The sequence below is a fragment of the Porites lutea genome, chromosome 11, assembly GCF_958299795.1.
Source record: "Porites lutea chromosome 11, jaPorLute2.1, whole genome shotgun sequence".
NCBI lineage: Eukaryota > Metazoa > Cnidaria > Anthozoa > Scleractinia > Poritidae > Porites > Porites lutea.
Genome location: NC_133211.1, coordinates 19095587 through 19113633, shown reverse-complemented (window position 1 = coordinate 19113633; position 18047 = coordinate 19095587). Strand labels below are relative to the sequence as shown.

Genomic DNA, 18047 nt, shown 5'->3' with positions numbered 1-18047 from the left:
AGAAAAGAGTGGACTTTGATCAGCGGTTTTCCTTTCGCGCATGCTTATTGGGTTCGTTCTTTTTGGCGTCCATTTTGAAAGTGTGATGTAACGTCTACTCTTGGTTTTGGGAGCTTGGAGTCTGTTTTTATTGCTTCTCGATAGCACCAAATGAATCCTACGAGTTTTTACGGATTGTTTAATAGGCTTCAGTGATCGATTGCTTCACTAGTTAACTGCGTAAACGGTAACCAGCCCTTGGAGACTCAGATCGATGGGCAGAACTAATGTGAGACAAAAACCTCGTGATGTGAGGGCATAATTTGAAAGTTGGATTGTCTGATTCTATCCAAGATATTTGATGGAAAATACAGTAATGAGGTAAGACTGGTTTTTCTGTTGCCTTCAAAATCTAAGCTTGTTCCACTTCATCGTGCTTAGCTAGTAATACTGAGTAATTTGGTCTTCATATCGATCTGTGGACAGTCAGGGTGAAACCAGCAACGGAGTTAAACCCCGTATTACTCTTGCAGTTCTTTACAAGCTAGAACCTGTACATAGATTAGTAATGTGCAACAAAGGGCAGTTTAAATTATTTTTTCTCTCTTGTGCACACGGAAACATGTAAAAAAGTGGTCCGTTTCCGTTGTAAACACAGCGACGGAAACATGAAAAACCGTAATGTATCCGCTAACGGAAACACACGTTTGTCGCTGTGTTTCCGCAACGGAGTCGCTTGTTTCCGCCATATTTAGGTTTACGTACTCTTGTTTTTTTGTCCTGTGAAGGTCATTCTGCACGAAGGCTGTTGTAAGGGGGTTAAACGCAGAGGGAATGATTTGCTTGGATAAAATAAATGGTTTTCTGAGGAGGTGACTGTTTAAAGAGGTTTGACTAGCTGCATACCAGTTTTAACCAAGAGAATATCCTTGCAAAGATAATGATGCCCTTTACACACAGTTCGCATAATGATCGAGCTATTTTAGTTGAGCAAATTTCACAAAGTGAGCTTTTGAAATAATTAGTGGTTGTTTTAACCAACAGCCCACTCATTCGTAATTGATTCAGTAGTGCTTGAATTTCTTGGTAACCTATTATAAAATGTAGTCTGAGCACTGTGAGGTCACTGTAGCAGAGATGCCAACCTCTGGAGATCTAAAGTCTGGAGACTCTCTTTTTTTCACTACCCCTCCCCCGGTATTTCAACGGACTCCACCCCCCGACTAATTGACCCAGCCCCCAATGGGAATGACTTAGGACATTATATAAAGTCTTACATGAATACATACTATCAAAATTCGCAATCATAGTTTTGATGCCAGAAATAATCTTTGTCAGTGACTAAATACGTGCAAAAATGCCTCGGAAACTGTACTATGAATAAGAAAAATTCTAGTTTCAATTCAATTCAAGTTGAGCTAAAAAAGGCACAGAAAAGCTCAGAAAATGATTTTACCCGGAAGCTAATATGGTGACCCATACGGGAGAGCGGGAGATCGGTGCCATATCCTGGAGACTCCGGGATAATCCCGTAGAGTAAGCATGCATGCTGTAGGAGTTACCCTCTGTCAACTGATTTAAGCTCAACTGTGGTGTAAGAGCAGAATCGACAAGATTAAAATAAAAAACTTAGCTATATGCAAGACGACAATCGTCAAGCTTACAAAACATAGGCAGGCAGCAAAGCATTAAAGCTTGTAATGAAAATTTGCAGTAAATTAAATATTAAAAAAGTGCTTTAGGTATGTCAAAACGTCAGGAGCGGGGAAGCGTAGTGATTTGGATATATGATATATCCTTATATATAGTGTAGTCACATACTATTTTTTGAGCTCACAGGCTAGGTTTATTCCGTACACTTTAAACTGCTTTCTGTACACTCTTGAACACTGTAGACTCCTAGTCAAAAAGCCTGGTAACTAATATTCTCTTCTTTCTTGATGGTTTTTAGTTTGACTCTAAATGCAGCGTGGTTGCATACAGTTATATCTTAAGAAATGTCCTCGTGGGAGTTAATTAACAGTCCGTGGCGCTACTTTAACGTGTCCACCCTGTAAGGCCTTAACTTTGGCCGGAATGCACGTGAACACGTGGCTTACTGATGAGTGGCAATGCTTCTTTACCATCATAAAACAAGTCATAGAATGGAGCTCAATATAGTAGACATTAAAGAATGCCCTTTTTACTACTCTTAAACATTTTATTGATTTTAACAATAAAAAATACCTTCATCTTTTTCCTAGTGAACCATAGACGGGTTATATAACTCATGAGTACGAAATAGGAATGTGGCCGAGGGTTTTCTCTAAAACATTAGGTACACTTTACCATAGTTTTACAGTTACTGACTGTATCTGCCAGTTCACAGGTCCGTTTGACTGTATCGAACTTCTTCCCTTTGGGACAATGAACATGACTTGTAACGCCATTTGAACACGCTATATATGCTTCACAGGTCGTTGGGTCTTGGTAGTTACCGTTTGTTTTGTTGCCACAAAAGGAGGCTTCTGAAACTTGAAAACGAAAGTAACGGTTCTTTATCTCACTTTTGCTTTTAAACTTTCATGAATTTAATTTATGTCATTAACAGCCTCCAAAGCTTTGGCTTGCCCCCAAAATCTAATGAAACATATTCTTGCGTCACAGCTTCCAGGAAACCACAGAATTATGTCCATTGGCGATTTTCTTGTAAAAATGTGCAATAACAGATTTCTTTAGCCAACAATATTGCTAAAGAGCGCCTTTAACAATTGGCTCTCTTAACATCATTCCAATCATAATTTTGTCACAAAGACTGATTTGTTTCGAGTTTTAAGACTATCATATTGTGTCTCTGGATATGCTAGGACACTCAACCGGCTTAACATACACCCCACCGACGTTCAAAGCCGAGACATTTTTCGGTTCTCCAGATTCTTGAGTTACTTACACTTTAGTTCACAGCTTCGAGGACAAAGATCTACTATCCAGGTCCAGTTGGATTTCATGCACTCATCCCTCGCAGCCAAGGCTGGGCAATCCTTGTGTTTATCATACACTATAACAAAATTGCGTACGTGAAGGAAGAGATGCAGTGGACGCATAACTGATTCAGTAATACTATAGCTGCACATGCATTCATACACATGTAAACCAATCCTTTGAGCGACATAAAATAATATTAACTTCAACTCTTTAACAGTTTGATTTAAAGTGCATAAATTCACTCCAAATTTGTTAGAAAATGGAATAAAAATAGAAAATTTTTAATAAGAGATGCCGCAGATTGTTTTCGATTTTGGACAAAAGTCGTTTTTCTTCAGAGTTTTGAATATGTTTGCTTAATATTTTAGGCTGTGACGTTTTGGGCCTGAAGCGAGTGACGTATCTTTAGGCATTGCTCCGATGTACTTGGCTTTCTCACCATTCTTATTTGGTATTCCTTTTCCTTATTTTCTTTACGTTTTACCTTTACACATTCCACAGCTTCTCCTACAGTTTATGTGCATCCAGGTCACTCTGTTGCCTGAGATGCATTGATTTTGTAAAGCCCATGAAGGACAGTCGACGACGTTTGTATCTTTGCAATCTGTGAAAAACAACAACAACAACAACAACAATAACATCAGTAACACAACCATAGTCTATTTCTTGTAATGGTTATGAAGCTATTCAGATTTTTTCTTCTTTGCATAACGTTGAAGTGGTTGCAAAAAAGAAAAAGACTGTGAACAGTCCGCTCAGGGATCGGAGCTCTTAACATAATTATACTGTAACACAATTACTGATCTTTATCTTCGACCTTTGATCGATATTACAATCTAGTAGAGGAACATACCTATAGAAGGTTAATCAAATTTAATGAAATTAATGTGCAAGCTAGGAAGCTAAACGAGCCAGTTGGTTTTCATGTTATCTCTCTGAACAATTTAGGTTCTAGGTAGCAGGTAAGGGATACCATCAACTTGATATATATTTCATGGGATTCTAATAACTGTCACATCCAATTTTTCTTTCTTTTCTATTAGAATTAATCGCTCAGTGTTTACTAACCTTCGCACAAGCGACTTAAACGCAGCTGATTCTTTAAAAGATAAGTACATATAACTTGATGATAAGCTTCAGACCCTAGCTTCAAAACGTTTTCAACGGTTGAATTCACGTCAGTGCTCGACGTGTCTCTGGTCTCACCCGTTACTTCCTGAAAACCCTACTACGCTTTGGTTGGTTAACTGATTGTTTTCGTGTGTCTATAACGGAACTATAGATAGCCTTAAAAAATAATATTCGGTACACTCTATCGCGAACCTCATGTGAAAGATGGATCCTAGGGACGATGGATTCTTGGACCCGGTTGCATAAAGGACTTTTAACTGATAGTGATTTTTCAAAATATTACGCTGTAAGGCAAATTTTTGGAATCCGCATTTTACGTTCCAGAGAGTTATACGAACTAAATTATAAGTGCTAAAGTACGGCGGCCCCTAGTCAACTTTTTAGGCTACAGAAAACTAAATCAGATACCTTACCTCCACACTGGTTACAACTTTTTCTGCAGTTCGCTAACATCCACGCTTTATTTTTTTCACATTCCCCATGGAAGGCCCAGCGAGGGCAGCTTGACTGTGAATCAGTACAGTCTGCGAATTGATAGTGATTTAGATAATACATGTTTATTAGCAGTATAATAAGGGCTTAAAGAAGTAGTAAAATATCACCCCATGTAAAGGAACCCAAGACAGTCCAATCGTTAATGGGATTCCGAGTTCCTTGAACTGTCTTCCGGATTCCAAAGCCCAAGATTCCGGATTCCCTTTCATGGGGCGAAGCAAAATGTTAACTTGAGCATTAACTCGTTGACAGGCTCTAGGGAAAGACGTTTAACGCACGTGTGGAAGAGCTTATAGCGAACAACAAACTCGTATCGCAAATGTCACGAATAATTTTTCCGTTTTTAGTGAGAGCAGAAAGTGTGCGAGCCATGAGTAAATAAATCCGTTGAGAATTTCCCCTTTAAATTATCTACTTGGAAAGAGTGCAATTTAGATGAATCCTAAATGGGCAAATTAATCGGGCCGCAAAACTGTTAAACTGAAAAAGAGGTACAGGAGGAGAAGTTGTAGATTAAGCAACAAATCATCAAGAAGAGTAAATGATAATGAGATACCAACCATAGCACGAGGTGTACAAGCTATAGCCTACATTTGTTGATGGGTTTCTCAACGATACCCAGCTATCTAATTTACTGGAAACATAACAGATGACTTAAACAAACTAGTAAAAAGATTCTGAACAACTTCCAACCTTTCGGAGCCTGGTGATATTTACAGCTGACGCAACAGTTTGGAATCATCCAAGGCGGGTTCTTTTCACATTCTCCTACCCCTGCCCACAGCCCACAGTCGGAATGAAGGTCCTTTTTACAGTCTAGTAAATCAATTAAATTGATAGGTTTAGTTAGCTATCACTCAAGGAGGGAAGGAAGCAGTCATGTATGAGAGGACAACATACGTGCCCTCTTAACAATATATCTTAACACGTTTAACAGTAGGCTCGGACGTCAGCATACAAAGTCTCCACTGGCAGCCGGTATCACTGCATTAATGAGCTTACTGTACCCACCCTGCTTATGAAGTGAGTGATGTGTGAAGATTGTGCACAGTGGCGTGGATTCTTTTACGTCGCACAAGAACCAGATAACCGTGAGTGCTGTGAGACGGGACCTACGGTTTTCGTCCTTATCCGAGAAGACTAGATAGTCTAACCATTTGCGGATGTCATTACAAAGGCAGCACTTTCTTCTGAATTATTTAAAGACCCCGGGTGTTGGTCCGGCCGGTCTTTGAACCCGCGACTTCCCGCTCAGTAAACTGGCGCTCTCCCAAACTGAGCTAACCAGGCGGCGGTTTATGTAAGCATCCGGCCTGTGTTTTATACAGTCAGTATTATATGGCTTACAAATATCAATTGTACTTACCCTCAGGCACAGTAGGTTCAGGGAAACTTGGAATCCCAGGTGTGGTTACAGCGGCGGTCGTGGGAGGTACTGGTGCGAGAAATGACATATTATTGTAAATAGTGTTTGACTAAAGTTTTCTTCGTTTTCCGCTAAAAAAGTGAAATTATAAAGAGAAAAGGTTTACTGGAATGAAAAAACGTCTCACTCCCTAAAAGGCTTCAATCCGCGGCCACAAGGTTTCAGACAAATTTCGGGCGGTCTAATTGTTCTAGCAAGAGATGGAGCTAGAGTTTATAAGGCCGATACACACGAGGGGTTTTGCTCCTGGAGCATGCTCCAGGATCATTTTGCACGTGTCAGTACACACGAGGGAGCGTTATTTGCCCCGGGAGCTTGCTCCCAAGTATTTCAGGAACCGCGAAGCAAGGTGAAAAGTGGGAGGGCTGACAATTGAAAATAATTTTTTCATATTGAAAATCGAAAAATTTCTAACTATGGGCTATTGCATTTAATATCCGCACCCCCCCGGTTGAGGAACCATGGAATTCTCCAGGGGTAAGTTATAAAAATTGAGGATTTCTTTAGGGGTAGATATAGAGTAAACAAATATGGAATTCTTTGGGGGTGAAGCCTTAATTTTCACAAAATTCTTCAGGGGTAAACCCAAATTCTTCAGGGGTATGACCCAATTCTTCAGGGGTAAACCCATGTTTTACGGAAGTCTTCAGGGGTGAATGCAATTTTAGCCAATCTTAAGGGGTAAGATGAAAAGGTAAGTCCTCAACCGGGGGGTACGGATTTTAAATGCAATAGCCCTATGGCCGTTCACTGTTCAAGTAATGTAATTCTTCTTGCCATCGAATATTTCATTGATTCGAAAGGAGAAAGAAAAAACATAAAACTTTTATCAACTCAAAACAACTACTCAACTTTGTTTGGCTTGAAAAAGCTAGTAATAATCTTCATTTCGTCTGATAAAACTGATAAAAAACTCTGGCGGAGCTGGAAGTACAAAACACGCTGCCGAACGAAGCGAAGGGGTGGCCAAGGCAATTACCAAGGCAATTGCCAAGGCATGGCGTTTGATCAAGGGGCAAGTCGACCCCAGGGCACAATTACCGCGAAAAGCACAGGAGCCCCACAAAATGCCTGGCGTTTGAAATTAAATAAAATACAGAGAATATAGCGGAATATAGACGGAAAAAAAACTTGTTTCAAGTCTTTTTTTTAATTTTAATTATTTTTCTTTTTAGCGCAAAAAGTGGGGGCGGGGGAGCAAAAAAGTGGTGGGGCCGCGGCCCTACCAGCCCCTCCCCCTCCGCGGTCCCTGTATTTAACCGGTTAAATATCGTGGAGCATTTTTTGGGGTGGAAATTCTGCTCCCGAGGATGAAGTATACCCATGAAATCGTTGGTACACACGGAGGAGCTTTGCTCCCGGAGCGGGCCCCTGGAGCATGCTCCGGGAGCAAAACCCCTCGTGTGTATCGGCCTAGCTCTGTAGAGAAAAGACTTTCTAAACTAAGCTTCTAGGTTATATCATATAATCCCAAGAGAACTAAGAAGAGGCATTTATAGGGAAGAAAACCTTAATTAAGTCTCTTCCCTTTTCGCCTCTCTAGTTATTTTCAGTCGGTTCTCCTAAGAAGGAAAGAAGAGGCTCGTTCCTCTTTTTTGTGGATTTAATAAACCACTGAGGTGACTAAATTGGTGTTATTGAATTAATGGTAGGCATCTCATTACGATCTAGTCACCCTCTATTTACACCGATATAACGGTTTAAAGGCGATCTTACAAGGGACTATTTGCGAAGAAGGGTTTCAGGACAACATTTTTGGCACAATGTAGAAACAATTCGAAACAATGTCAAAACAATTTTGCAATTTTGAGTCGTTAAAATCGTCTCGTTTAACGTCGCCTTAATAGGCGTCAGTTGATTTTTGGATCGAAGATCAAACTTCGAATGTGTGATTCATCCCTAATTGGGTTGTGATGATTTTCTTTCCTAGTGCACGTAATTCAAAATAATTTGCGATACCTGAGTAAGAAAAAGAGGAGAGAAACTTTGAAAATGAGATGCCTAATGATATAATTATAACGTTGATGTATTCAAATTCAAATATTTTAAAAAGGGAATGGTTCATTTCTACTATACTACTTGCCTTTTTGAAGACCATAAAAACGTCCCTGTAAATTTCTTTTCGATTAATTTGTCAAAAACTGCAGAGATTTCATTGATTATTTTCTCACTAAAAAGTAAAATTGAACACGTTTTTAAACTATGACATTGACTAGATCACTACACGTCAAGTCCTTAAAACTAAAGAAGAAACGTTAAAAAAACGTACTTGTGATCGTCGGAACTGTTGTTGTAATAGGAGCTGGTGTTGTTGTAGTTGTTTTACTCTCAATAACTGTAGAAAGAAGAACCAAGGTTGAAAAATTCAACAGAACATCCGCTCAGCTTAATAGTACCGAAAAAAAATACACGTACAAAGCAAAAAAACAAAACACGATACGCGGCTTTTAGCAGACTTAATAGAATCAAAAAATTAAAAACTATCAAATCAAGAATACCTCAAACGTCAAAGTTGCTAAGTTTCACTTACCGCAGTAGCCGCAAGTCGCTGCGCAGTCGATCTTCATGTAATGTGCCTTACAACTGTGCCCGTTCCTCACGCGCCATTCGCACGTATCTTTCCCAGCGGCGTCGTAACAACGGACTTAAAAGAACGCTCGAAAAAATTGATGTTAATTCTAGGTAATAAACAACAACTAAGTCCAACTAGATTTAAAACAAAAAGGCGACTTAAATAAAATGTTTGACATTGCATATATCGTAAAATAAGATAAGATAAAATAACGATAAAAGATCTTGTTAATCAACGGGAACACTACTAGCACTCACCAGTTTCAAATCGCCCATAATACAAATTGTTTACCCCCTCCCCCCCAAAAAAGGAAATTGGCATAAACCTGTTTGTTTCCAGTTTCTCATGGGTTTTACAGGTGTCCCAAGAGAAAATGAAAATATTTCTTACGCAATACTTTTTTTTCTGCTTGTGGGGGGACATTGTTAAATGTTGAATATGAGAAGTAAATATGTAAATGAATAAATAAATAATTTCATGCGCATGCGTCAGTGACAGAAAGAAATTTAAAATTTTTAATTTAACAAGAGTCGACAATATGCTTCTAAAACAACTGCGAGATAAGCAAGAGACTGAAATTTGGCTTTAGTCTAAGTTCACAAATAGGCCATGGAATTTCAATTTTGCATGCTCATAGATTTAAAGTTTAAAGAAACTAATGAGGCTGCATTAAAATATGATATTAACATGTTTGATACCAGGGCAAACGCAACGTGACGCCTATTCTTACTCAATCGACGACTATTATTTTTTGACGGTAACTTGTGACTTTGCTCACTTGTTAAACTTGCCATTGCACACAAAAGTTATGACACAATTCTGATTTACTTACATTGACAGTTTTCGCCATAGAAACCAGGAGGACATTCTTTATCTAAAAAAGGAATAGAAAGCCATGATCAAAAAAGTCCATCGGAGAACCTTACTGCGCTATATATTTTCGGTTTTGTCAGAGCCTCTTCTCGTTGAAGGTGTCAATCTGTACCTGTAAGGTCGGTAATTCCCTAGACATACTTTGGCTGATCCCAAGATATGACGTCAAGATTGGTACACGGTCAAGTCATAAATCTTAAACCGAAAATTCATGCAAGTTTTCGCACCGAATTTTGCAAAAAAAAAAGTTTGAATTATAAAGGACCTAAATCTTAAGCACCTTAATGCGTCGTTATTTTTTGATGTCTAAAGTGTTTTCCATGGACTCTATGTATTTTGTTGAATTAAGTTATTATACAATTTTATGAAAGAGCTGAATCCGTCAGCCTTCTTTATATTGTTTACCTGAACAGTCCATACCCTTCCAACCAGAGGGGCAGACGCAAATACAACTCTGACGATTCACTGTTCCTCCATTTTGGCACTTCAAAGGACATTCTAAAGAAAAGGAAAGTAGTATAAGGCGCACCAATTACAACTCCTTTTTTGGTAGGAATACGTTAATGCTGATGACGCCATAGCCTTTTATCTTCATCCAATTTTAACCCTATACTATATGTAAGGATGTAAGTCACAATGACTGATTTCTAATTTTACTACCGTTTTTACTACCTACGAATAAAATATTTAAGATCATCAGTCCAAAGGGACGGAAAAACTTATATTCATTCTTGTTTTGTGATTGGTCATTCTGGTCTTGGGTGATTGGTTTAACTATTCCCTAAAATATTACAATGCCCCATAAAATAAATGTTCAGTATATTTTTTCAATGTGTCTAATTACCAGTCCTAGAAACAAGCCACACGACCAATGGAGTTCTTTTAGACCATATTAGTTTAATAGCATGTCACTTTTTTTGTATCCAAATCAACTGAGTTCATAAACAGATATCATTATTTTTCATTCAAAATATTTTCTGTTGGTGGTTGGCTCAAATTCCCCGACTAATTCTTTATAGCCAGCTAATGTGGCCAGTTGACTGGGAAGAAGAAGTTCACTGCGATGAGAATGTAGTAAAATTGCGTTAATAAAACAGGATATCGACAGAAAAAAATGATCGCAAGTTAATAGTGCGTTAATTGGGTGCGTTAGCTCACCTTCTTTGCTAAAGACGGAAAATGGCGGAAAGTTTCACACTTATTGTGAAAAAAAGGCCAATTTACTCCCTTAAAATGACAATAACAGCAATTATACTACTACAACATGATATTAATTTGAGGAGGACTCGGAAAAAAAATCCGAGTCCCAGATGGGATTTGAACCCACGACCCTCCGTGATCTAGTCGGATGCTCTAACCACTTGAGCTACTGGAGACTCTATGGTGAGCAAGGGCCAATTTGTGGGTCTCGACTGGAACCGCATCACGCGGCTACACAGCCAAGTAATGATAGGCACACAAGAAGTGAAGAACTCACTAACAGCATCGCGCTGTCACCTTAAAGCATATCAAAGATGCGGCCAACCAACCTCCAAAGTGAGTATATTAAAGATGAAACAACAACAACATGATATTAATTTGAGGAGGACTCGGAAAAAAAATCCGAGTCCCAGATGGGATTTGAACCCACGACCCTCCGTGATCTAGTCGGATGCTCTAACCACTTGAGCTACTGGAGACTCTATGTTGTTGTTTCATCTTTAATATACTCACTTTGGAGGTTGGTTGGCCGCATCTTTGATATGCTTTAAGGTGACAGCGCGATGCTGTTAGTGAGTTCTTCACTTCTTGTGTGCCTATCATTACTTGGCTGTGTAGCCGCGTGATGCGGTTCCAGTCGAGACCCACAAATTGGCCCTTGCTCACCATAGAGTCTCCAGTAGCTCAAGTGGTTAGAGCATCCGACTAGATCACGGAGGGTCGTGGGTTCAAATCCCATCTGGGACTCGGATTTTTTTCCGAGTCCTCCTCAAATTAATATCATGTTGTTGTTGTTTCATCTTTAATATACTCAATTATACTACTACATGAGAAATTTCTGCAATTTAATTGGCTTAGAGCAGTCGTATTTCAGTTTAATTTGAAATACCTACATGTGAAAATTACAAACCCTTTGGGGGTAGTTGTTTTAACAAATAATAACAGGATTTGTACGTGATATTTTGCATAAATACCACTCTTGATAATGCAAAATTGTCTCAAAATTCACTCGCCTGACGGCTCGTGAAATTACGTGTAACAATTTATCACTCGTGGTATATTTATGCCAAATATCAATGCTATTATATATCTATACAAATACAACTCGACCGATTATAACTGCTGCTATTCGAAGAGTATCTGCTAAACCAAATAATTCCCTTCATATCTCGAGTTGTCAAATAAAGACGGGAATTTAAACATCGATAGAGGTCAGCAAGTTTTTAAAGTATGAATTATTTGAATAAATGAAACGATTATTGGAATCGGCTTTCCTGTGATCTGAACAATTATGCAGAACTCGGAAGTTGTTATAAATTGCTAATTAATTATGGTGCGGACAAGCTGTTAAAGCTGGCTTAAGTCTTACCACATAAGTCGCACATTTTTGGGCATTTCTTTGCCATTAATTCACGGTGTTGTAGCGAGGAACACATGTCTTTCGATAGGCTTTTACCACATTCACTATCAAAGTTATCGCAGTCCCCTAATGAAAGACAAAAATACATTAATTTTTCTTTACCTAACGTGAAATGCAATTGGTGTAATAATTGTCAGGGCCGGGTTGTTCAAATGAAGCCGGGTTAAGATGACCCGGTTAGTGCGAATTTGAATTCAGATATGAAAGCTTAAAAAGTAAATTCATTTTAATTCTTTTTGGCAACAAGTTGATGATTGTGTGCTCTTAAAAATAACAGAAAATTATCGGAGAAAATGCTTTTGAACAAAAGAAAAAGAAACCCGGGTTAAATTTAACCTTGGGTTAAGCGCTAATAGACCTTGTCACAGTTTTCGACGCCATCTTAACGAGCGGGCAAACGCGTGAGAAATTGCAGTGTTTGTATGAGAATCTAATGTCGAATAATTTCCGTAAAACCGCCGTATTGAATAAATTATGAATTGTAAACTAAAGCTTCACTCTTAAGGATTCTACTGAAAAAATTTGAGGGCGTTACATGCGCTAGAAGACCTAGAACCTTTTTTTAAAATTTTCTATACATTTGTCTAAAAATTTCCCGGGAAAAATTGCAGACAGATGTATGGAAAATCTAAAGCAAGCTTCTGGAGAAATTTAAGCACAGTAGCGGCCCCCAAAATTTGTTAGTAAAATCCTTTGCTGTGTAGCGTTAGTTTGCAATTCATATTTTTTCCAGAACAGCCGTTTTACGGAAATTATTCTACATTGAATTCTCATACAAACACGCGTTTGCCTACTCGTCAATATGGCGTCAAAAACCGTGACAGGTCCATTGGCCTTCGAACAACTGGGCCCACGACTTACTGTATTGTTTTTTAAACTGAGCTACGTATTTACCTTTTCCTAGATTTATAGCTGAATCAGTTAAATTGTACTTACTGCATAAATTTTTGTAACAGAATCCTTTCCCAGAGGCGCATTTTGAACATGGTGTGCCTTGTTTGTAAGGAAATTGTCCTATAATGTTACCTCTTTAAAGGAAAAGAATTAATACAAATAAACAAATAAGTGAATAAATAAGATCTATCACAGACACTGATTTTGCTAACCTTTATTTTCAGGAAAAAATGTACTATAAATGTTTATTTCATCTATTGCACATTCACTGGTGATCCTTGCAATCTGACTGGCTTGTGGCAGAGTAATTTATTCAAGACTTGTCAATTTTTTTGTGTTAAATCCCATATTTTTCTCCAGCCAATGACGGTATTACAAAACAAGCAATGGAATTAATGTTTACCATTTGTCACATGACAAAAGTCGTTCTGTTTTGCATCCAAGATAAGATATTCCTAATTTTTTTTTAATGACTGGATCAATAGAGTATTGGCATTGAGTAAAATACTTTATTTAGTCGATTAAATCGTGTGCTTTCAAAATAGATAGTTTTATAAATTCTACTGTGCGATATAAGTAACATTTGAAACAAGCGGATAAATATAATCAGGGAGATAAATTAAAGGACGCGTTGATAAAATATATAAATAAATAAACAATATGAGCTAAACAATTTTCGAGATTTGTGAAAAAGTTGCCACAAAAATTCTGAGCTATACTAAGTATAGAAACAAATAGGAAAAACGGACAACATTAACCAACGAGCTGCGAACCACCTAAAGGTTGGCAAAGCCCTTCCTAGTTTTTCTGTAAGATGAAGAGAAGATAAAACACCCATTAAGCTAATGGCTTAATGACATTTTTGTGAAGGGCTAATTTCCTGGTTGTTTGTCTTATCTGCATCTGGGATGGAGATAGGGAAATAGTTAGAATTCCTTGCAGGCTCAAATCATGCAATCAATGCTTTGTGATTCATTGTTGGTTCAGATAGCAAAGCAGGAACATCGTCATTGATGACCCTGCATTGCTGATAATTGATAAAAAGCGCTATTAACTGTGAATAGCATCGCATTTACAATAAACGATAACACGAGATTGACAGGTTTTCTAGGAATGGTTTACGCATTAATGCTGTATGGTTTCATGATTTCCTGGTTATGGCTTCGTAATGAAGTTATCACCCCTCGAAATTCAGGCTACTTGGAAAGAATTTGTTCGTTGGACCGTTGATGATGAATGTTAAGAGAATTTGAATTTGCATCTCTAGCTCCAGGGAAACTTGGCCCATAAATCCGTCAGGTGTCATCGTTTATCCCACTATATAAATGCCTTTCAGCTAAAAGGTGACAAGGTTACTTCATTCGAGTCATACTTCCAAAATACAAGTGACGGGGATGATAGAATCAATGCAAAAATCAAAACCCAAAAAATCCCTATGGCTTCCAACAAAACCAAAAAATAATCCCTGAATCAAATGTCAACCCCCAAAAAAGCCCATTCCGAATTTCCGAGCCCAAGTTTGGTTGCACTTAATTCGCTGAACTACGCGGCCACGAATCTTCAGATTGTTTTGAATACGAAAAAAATCCCTACTTAGCCAAATTTTCCTACCCAAAAAAATCCTTTGATCATTCCCGTCACCTAAAATCCAGAGTACCTCCCCCTGGGTTTGTGCCATGATATCAGAGGTTTTGTTTTCTTTAAATGTAGCTGGGAGAATAGTTAAGTAGGGAAGAACGTAACTACAAAAAGAGTTGTAGAGTTACTCACGAAGGTCCATAGTCGCAACTGACAATCGTCTCCCCACGGATCCAGGGATGGGACATACCAAACTCCTTGTCACACCACTTCACTCCACATCCCACAAACTTTGATTGTGCCCAAGCAAGCTTTGCAAAGAAGTAAGAAAAAGGAGAAATGCGGTTATTTCAACGTACGTCCGTAGTCTCCGGGGAAAAGTCCTATGGTGGACTTCCAAAAGCCGGGTAATGCATACCTGAGTGTAATGGCCGCAAGGTTCCTTGGCGCACGCAGCTCCCATTGGGCTGGCAAACTTGCTGTAAGTGTAGTACTCATTTTCTTTGTACCATGGTTCCACGCGGTCTTCTGGAGAGGAAAGTTCACCCCATTCCCTTGCAAGATTTTGACCTGAACACGATCAATCTTTTTAGGTTACATTGCTAAGCCTAGTTTTAAACTGATGTTCTTCTCTTTTCAAACAACTAGTAGTTCCTAAAGAGGTATACAGAACTATGATCGCTCTCGCTGGTCATTAAGAGGCTTTGGGCCCAAAATGGTTTCGCTAACAGTGGTCACTTTTGTAGGAGCGAATGGGTTGAACAGAAATGGTGACACAGCTGGCGTTCATGCGTTTGATCCAGGTTCGAATCGCGGCTGTCAAGTGATATTATTTCCCAGCCGCTTCTTTTTCGATCCTTCCTTTATTTCCCTCTCTATTTCCTAATGTTGGCCCTTTTCGTCGCGCTAAGCGACGTTCTGTGGGAAATGTATTTCTTTTTACTTTACTTAGTTATGTCACCAGGAAGTACTTGTATGTATAGCACGTTTCCTTCAGTGTCACATACCTACACGCCCCTTAAAGGGTACCTCATATGGATATTCGTCACCAAACGCGACAAAACCGTGATCCCAAATGCACTGATTGGCCCACATCTGCGCTAAGTTTGCGAGATGGTCGTCCCAGAACTGCACAAATGTAAATAAGGCACAAAATGAGGGTTTTTGATAACAAAGAAGAAGGATTGATCACATCTCCGCCCTAGTACAGTCACAAATTTAAGAGAAGCAACTTATATTATTAACAAACCTGTCATGAATATATACACATATTTTTCTTGTACACGAAAAGCCACACGACTTGGTTCATATGGTTAAAACCTACGTGGTTAAGAGGAAATTGTTGGAAAACATGATTTTAATATTTTTTATCTAGTCAAAATATTAATTTTCTGATTAATCACGGGACCAGCCAGTCCGAATTTATAACACTTTGTGTGACCAAAATCGATCATTCCTCCAAGGGGCTTAGGTCAAGCCTCGTTGCTAAACTCCTTTTTTACTGTCGGTATCACCTTTTATAATTATTTGCGGTACACAAGACTGCAGCTTACGAAGAGAAAGTAAATTTATAGTCACGACAGCAAGGACATGTTCCATGTATGTTGGAGGTTCCTGTCAGGTGTCACCCGTGCTGTGCAATTACATTTCAAGTACATTTCAAGTGACTTAAGTTTTCCGGGTCATGAACGTACACGCGGGCCCATTTCTACACTCTAAGTAAAATTTAAGTGACGATCGAAATTTTCTTGCTATGCTATACCCGAAAGCATACTATTAATAGATTATCTCAGGTCAATTAGCACGACAACTTAAGATGAAATCTCTACATAACAGCAAAAGGGAGGAAAGACACTTCTAAAGCAAAGCGTAAACAAGCTTAATAATAATAATAATAATAATAATAATAATAATAATAATAATAATCCACATCATTACCTTTTTTTCCCTTAGAATAACAAAATAGGCCTCATCAAGCTTTCTCTTATACCTTTAACGCTAATCAGTTTTTTTTTCACCTTTGAGACCTTAAATAATTCGCAACCTTCTCTGTGAGTGAGATATTGCTACAGCTGGTCTTTTGCAGCACTAACTTTCCAATATCTGCCTCCGTTGCATTCTGCTGGATTCTGTTTTCGATGTCGACCACGACCGTCTAAGTCAAAATGATGGCCGATTGAAAGTCGTGTTTTAGATTATGCCTACTACAATTGTACGCGTTGGGCAATTTGATATGTTGAACCCAAAATTGGAGAAAAAAATTTGAAGGCCGCGAACAAGACTGTTTTTTTTTTTTCGTAGAACACGACCCGTTGCATACCCACAGGCTATGCAACAGGTGTCTAAAAGCTTTATGATTTCTCATTTCCCTTCTCCTGATGAACTTGGTTTTGTTTTATCGTTGTTACGTCTGTGTGGTGTCATTGTTTGTGTGACTCACCAGATACTCCATGTCAGCAGCAGGCGGCTGAACCATTCCACGAAACTTGTTGTGTTCATCTAAGAATTTCTCTTTGTCTTCGGCGGAAAGTTCTGTCAGGGCAAAATCTTCACGTGAAGGCTTAACTTGGGTCAGTGCCGATGCCATATCATTCTTTCTGAACAGTACAGAAAAACTTACGCACAAAAATACGCAATACCTCAAACAATTCTGTAAGCTGATCCTGCTTTTGGAAACCATAGTGGGTGCAGTAAAGAGGTTAACACGCACTTTTTTGGCCAGAAACTGACTTAACAACGAATTGATGACTGATCCAAGAAGCTCGATCGGGTGTTCAGCACTACTTTAAAAGAAAATGCGTTTTGAGGTTGCGAATGTATTGAAAGCCTTCTTTTTAAGTTAAATTAATTCATTCGATCACACGGTAAAACTGAAACCACCTCATTTGGAAGTAAAAGAGGTGTTCTGGTCAGTTAAATAAAACATTTCCTGCTTGTCCTTGAAGAACCACTCAATGGCTTGAGTATTTCAAAGCCAACTGAAGACTCACGCCTGAGATGGTAATTGTATGGAAAGCAAAGCCAGTTTTAACCTTTATCGTTTGGCTGGTTTTCGTTTCATTTGCTTTGTGTTTATTGTATCATATTTATGACATTCTGATTTCTTTCTTAGTGCTTCTGCGGGTGAACTGATTGTTGTGTGTTTCGGTACCTGTCCAGCAACAAAACGCTGTCACTTCTGTGTTTCGTTCAAAATAACAAGGGCACTTAATTGTAGGTTTTCACTCTTTGAGGTCAGAACGTAATCACGGGTATGTCAAAATAAATAAACAAATAAACGGTTGAAGGCCTCTATTTAACAATTAGACTACGAGCTCGAGTTTTTTTTATGAGTCAATAGGGAGTTTAAGCAGCGACGCTCGTCAGCCGGAAGTGAGCCTTTTTCTCCTTCAATATGCCTTGACGCTACCAAATTTGTATTGCTTAGACCACTTCCCAAAAAATTGTTCAAAGTCACAGCAAAAAAGTGCATAAAGTTCGCTTCCGGTTGACATGCCTCAGACAAAAACGTCGCT

At 38.7% G+C, this 18047-nt stretch overlaps 1 protein-coding gene across 1 annotated transcript; it reads right to left on the bottom strand.

Moving 5' to 3' along the window:
- Nucleotides 1–1824: 1824 nt before the first annotated feature.
- On the bottom strand, nucleotides 1825–17215 carry LOC140952248 (uncharacterized). Its single transcript, XM_073401682.1, has 16 exons — nucleotides 16973–17215; nucleotides 15540–15660; nucleotides 14951–15102; nucleotides 14725–14843; nucleotides 12997–13088; nucleotides 12010–12126; nucleotides 9846–9938; nucleotides 9400–9441; nucleotides 8526–8639; nucleotides 8265–8330; nucleotides 5936–6004; nucleotides 5263–5385; nucleotides 4488–4598; nucleotides 3428–3547; nucleotides 2909–3016; nucleotides 1825–2492 (listed from the first exon to the last, which is right to left on the bottom strand). The coding sequence occupies exons 1-16, from the start codon at nucleotides 17210–17212 to the stop codon at nucleotides 2293–2295; spliced, it is 1887 nt and encodes a 628-aa protein (XP_073257783.1). The 5' UTR covers nucleotides 17213–17215; the 3' UTR covers nucleotides 1825–2292.
- Nucleotides 17216–18047: the final 832 nt, after the last annotated feature.

What these genes read in the sequence shown, in the direction of transcription:
- LOC140952248 (XM_073401682.1), bottom strand. Translation starts at nt 17,212, where the DNA reads ATGGTTTCCAAAAGCAGGATCAGCTTACAGAATTGTTTGAGGTATTGC. An exon ending in CTATGGCGAAAACTGTCAAT is followed by an intron (nt 8,640 to 9,399) that starts GTAAGTAAATCA and finishes CGTTCTTTTAAG; the next exon opens with TCCGTTGTTACGACGCCGCT. An exon ending in ATATCACCAGGCTCCGAAAG is followed by an intron (nt 4,599 to 5,262) that starts GTTGGAAGTTGT and finishes ATCAATTCGCAG; the next exon opens with ACTGTACTGATTCACAGTCA.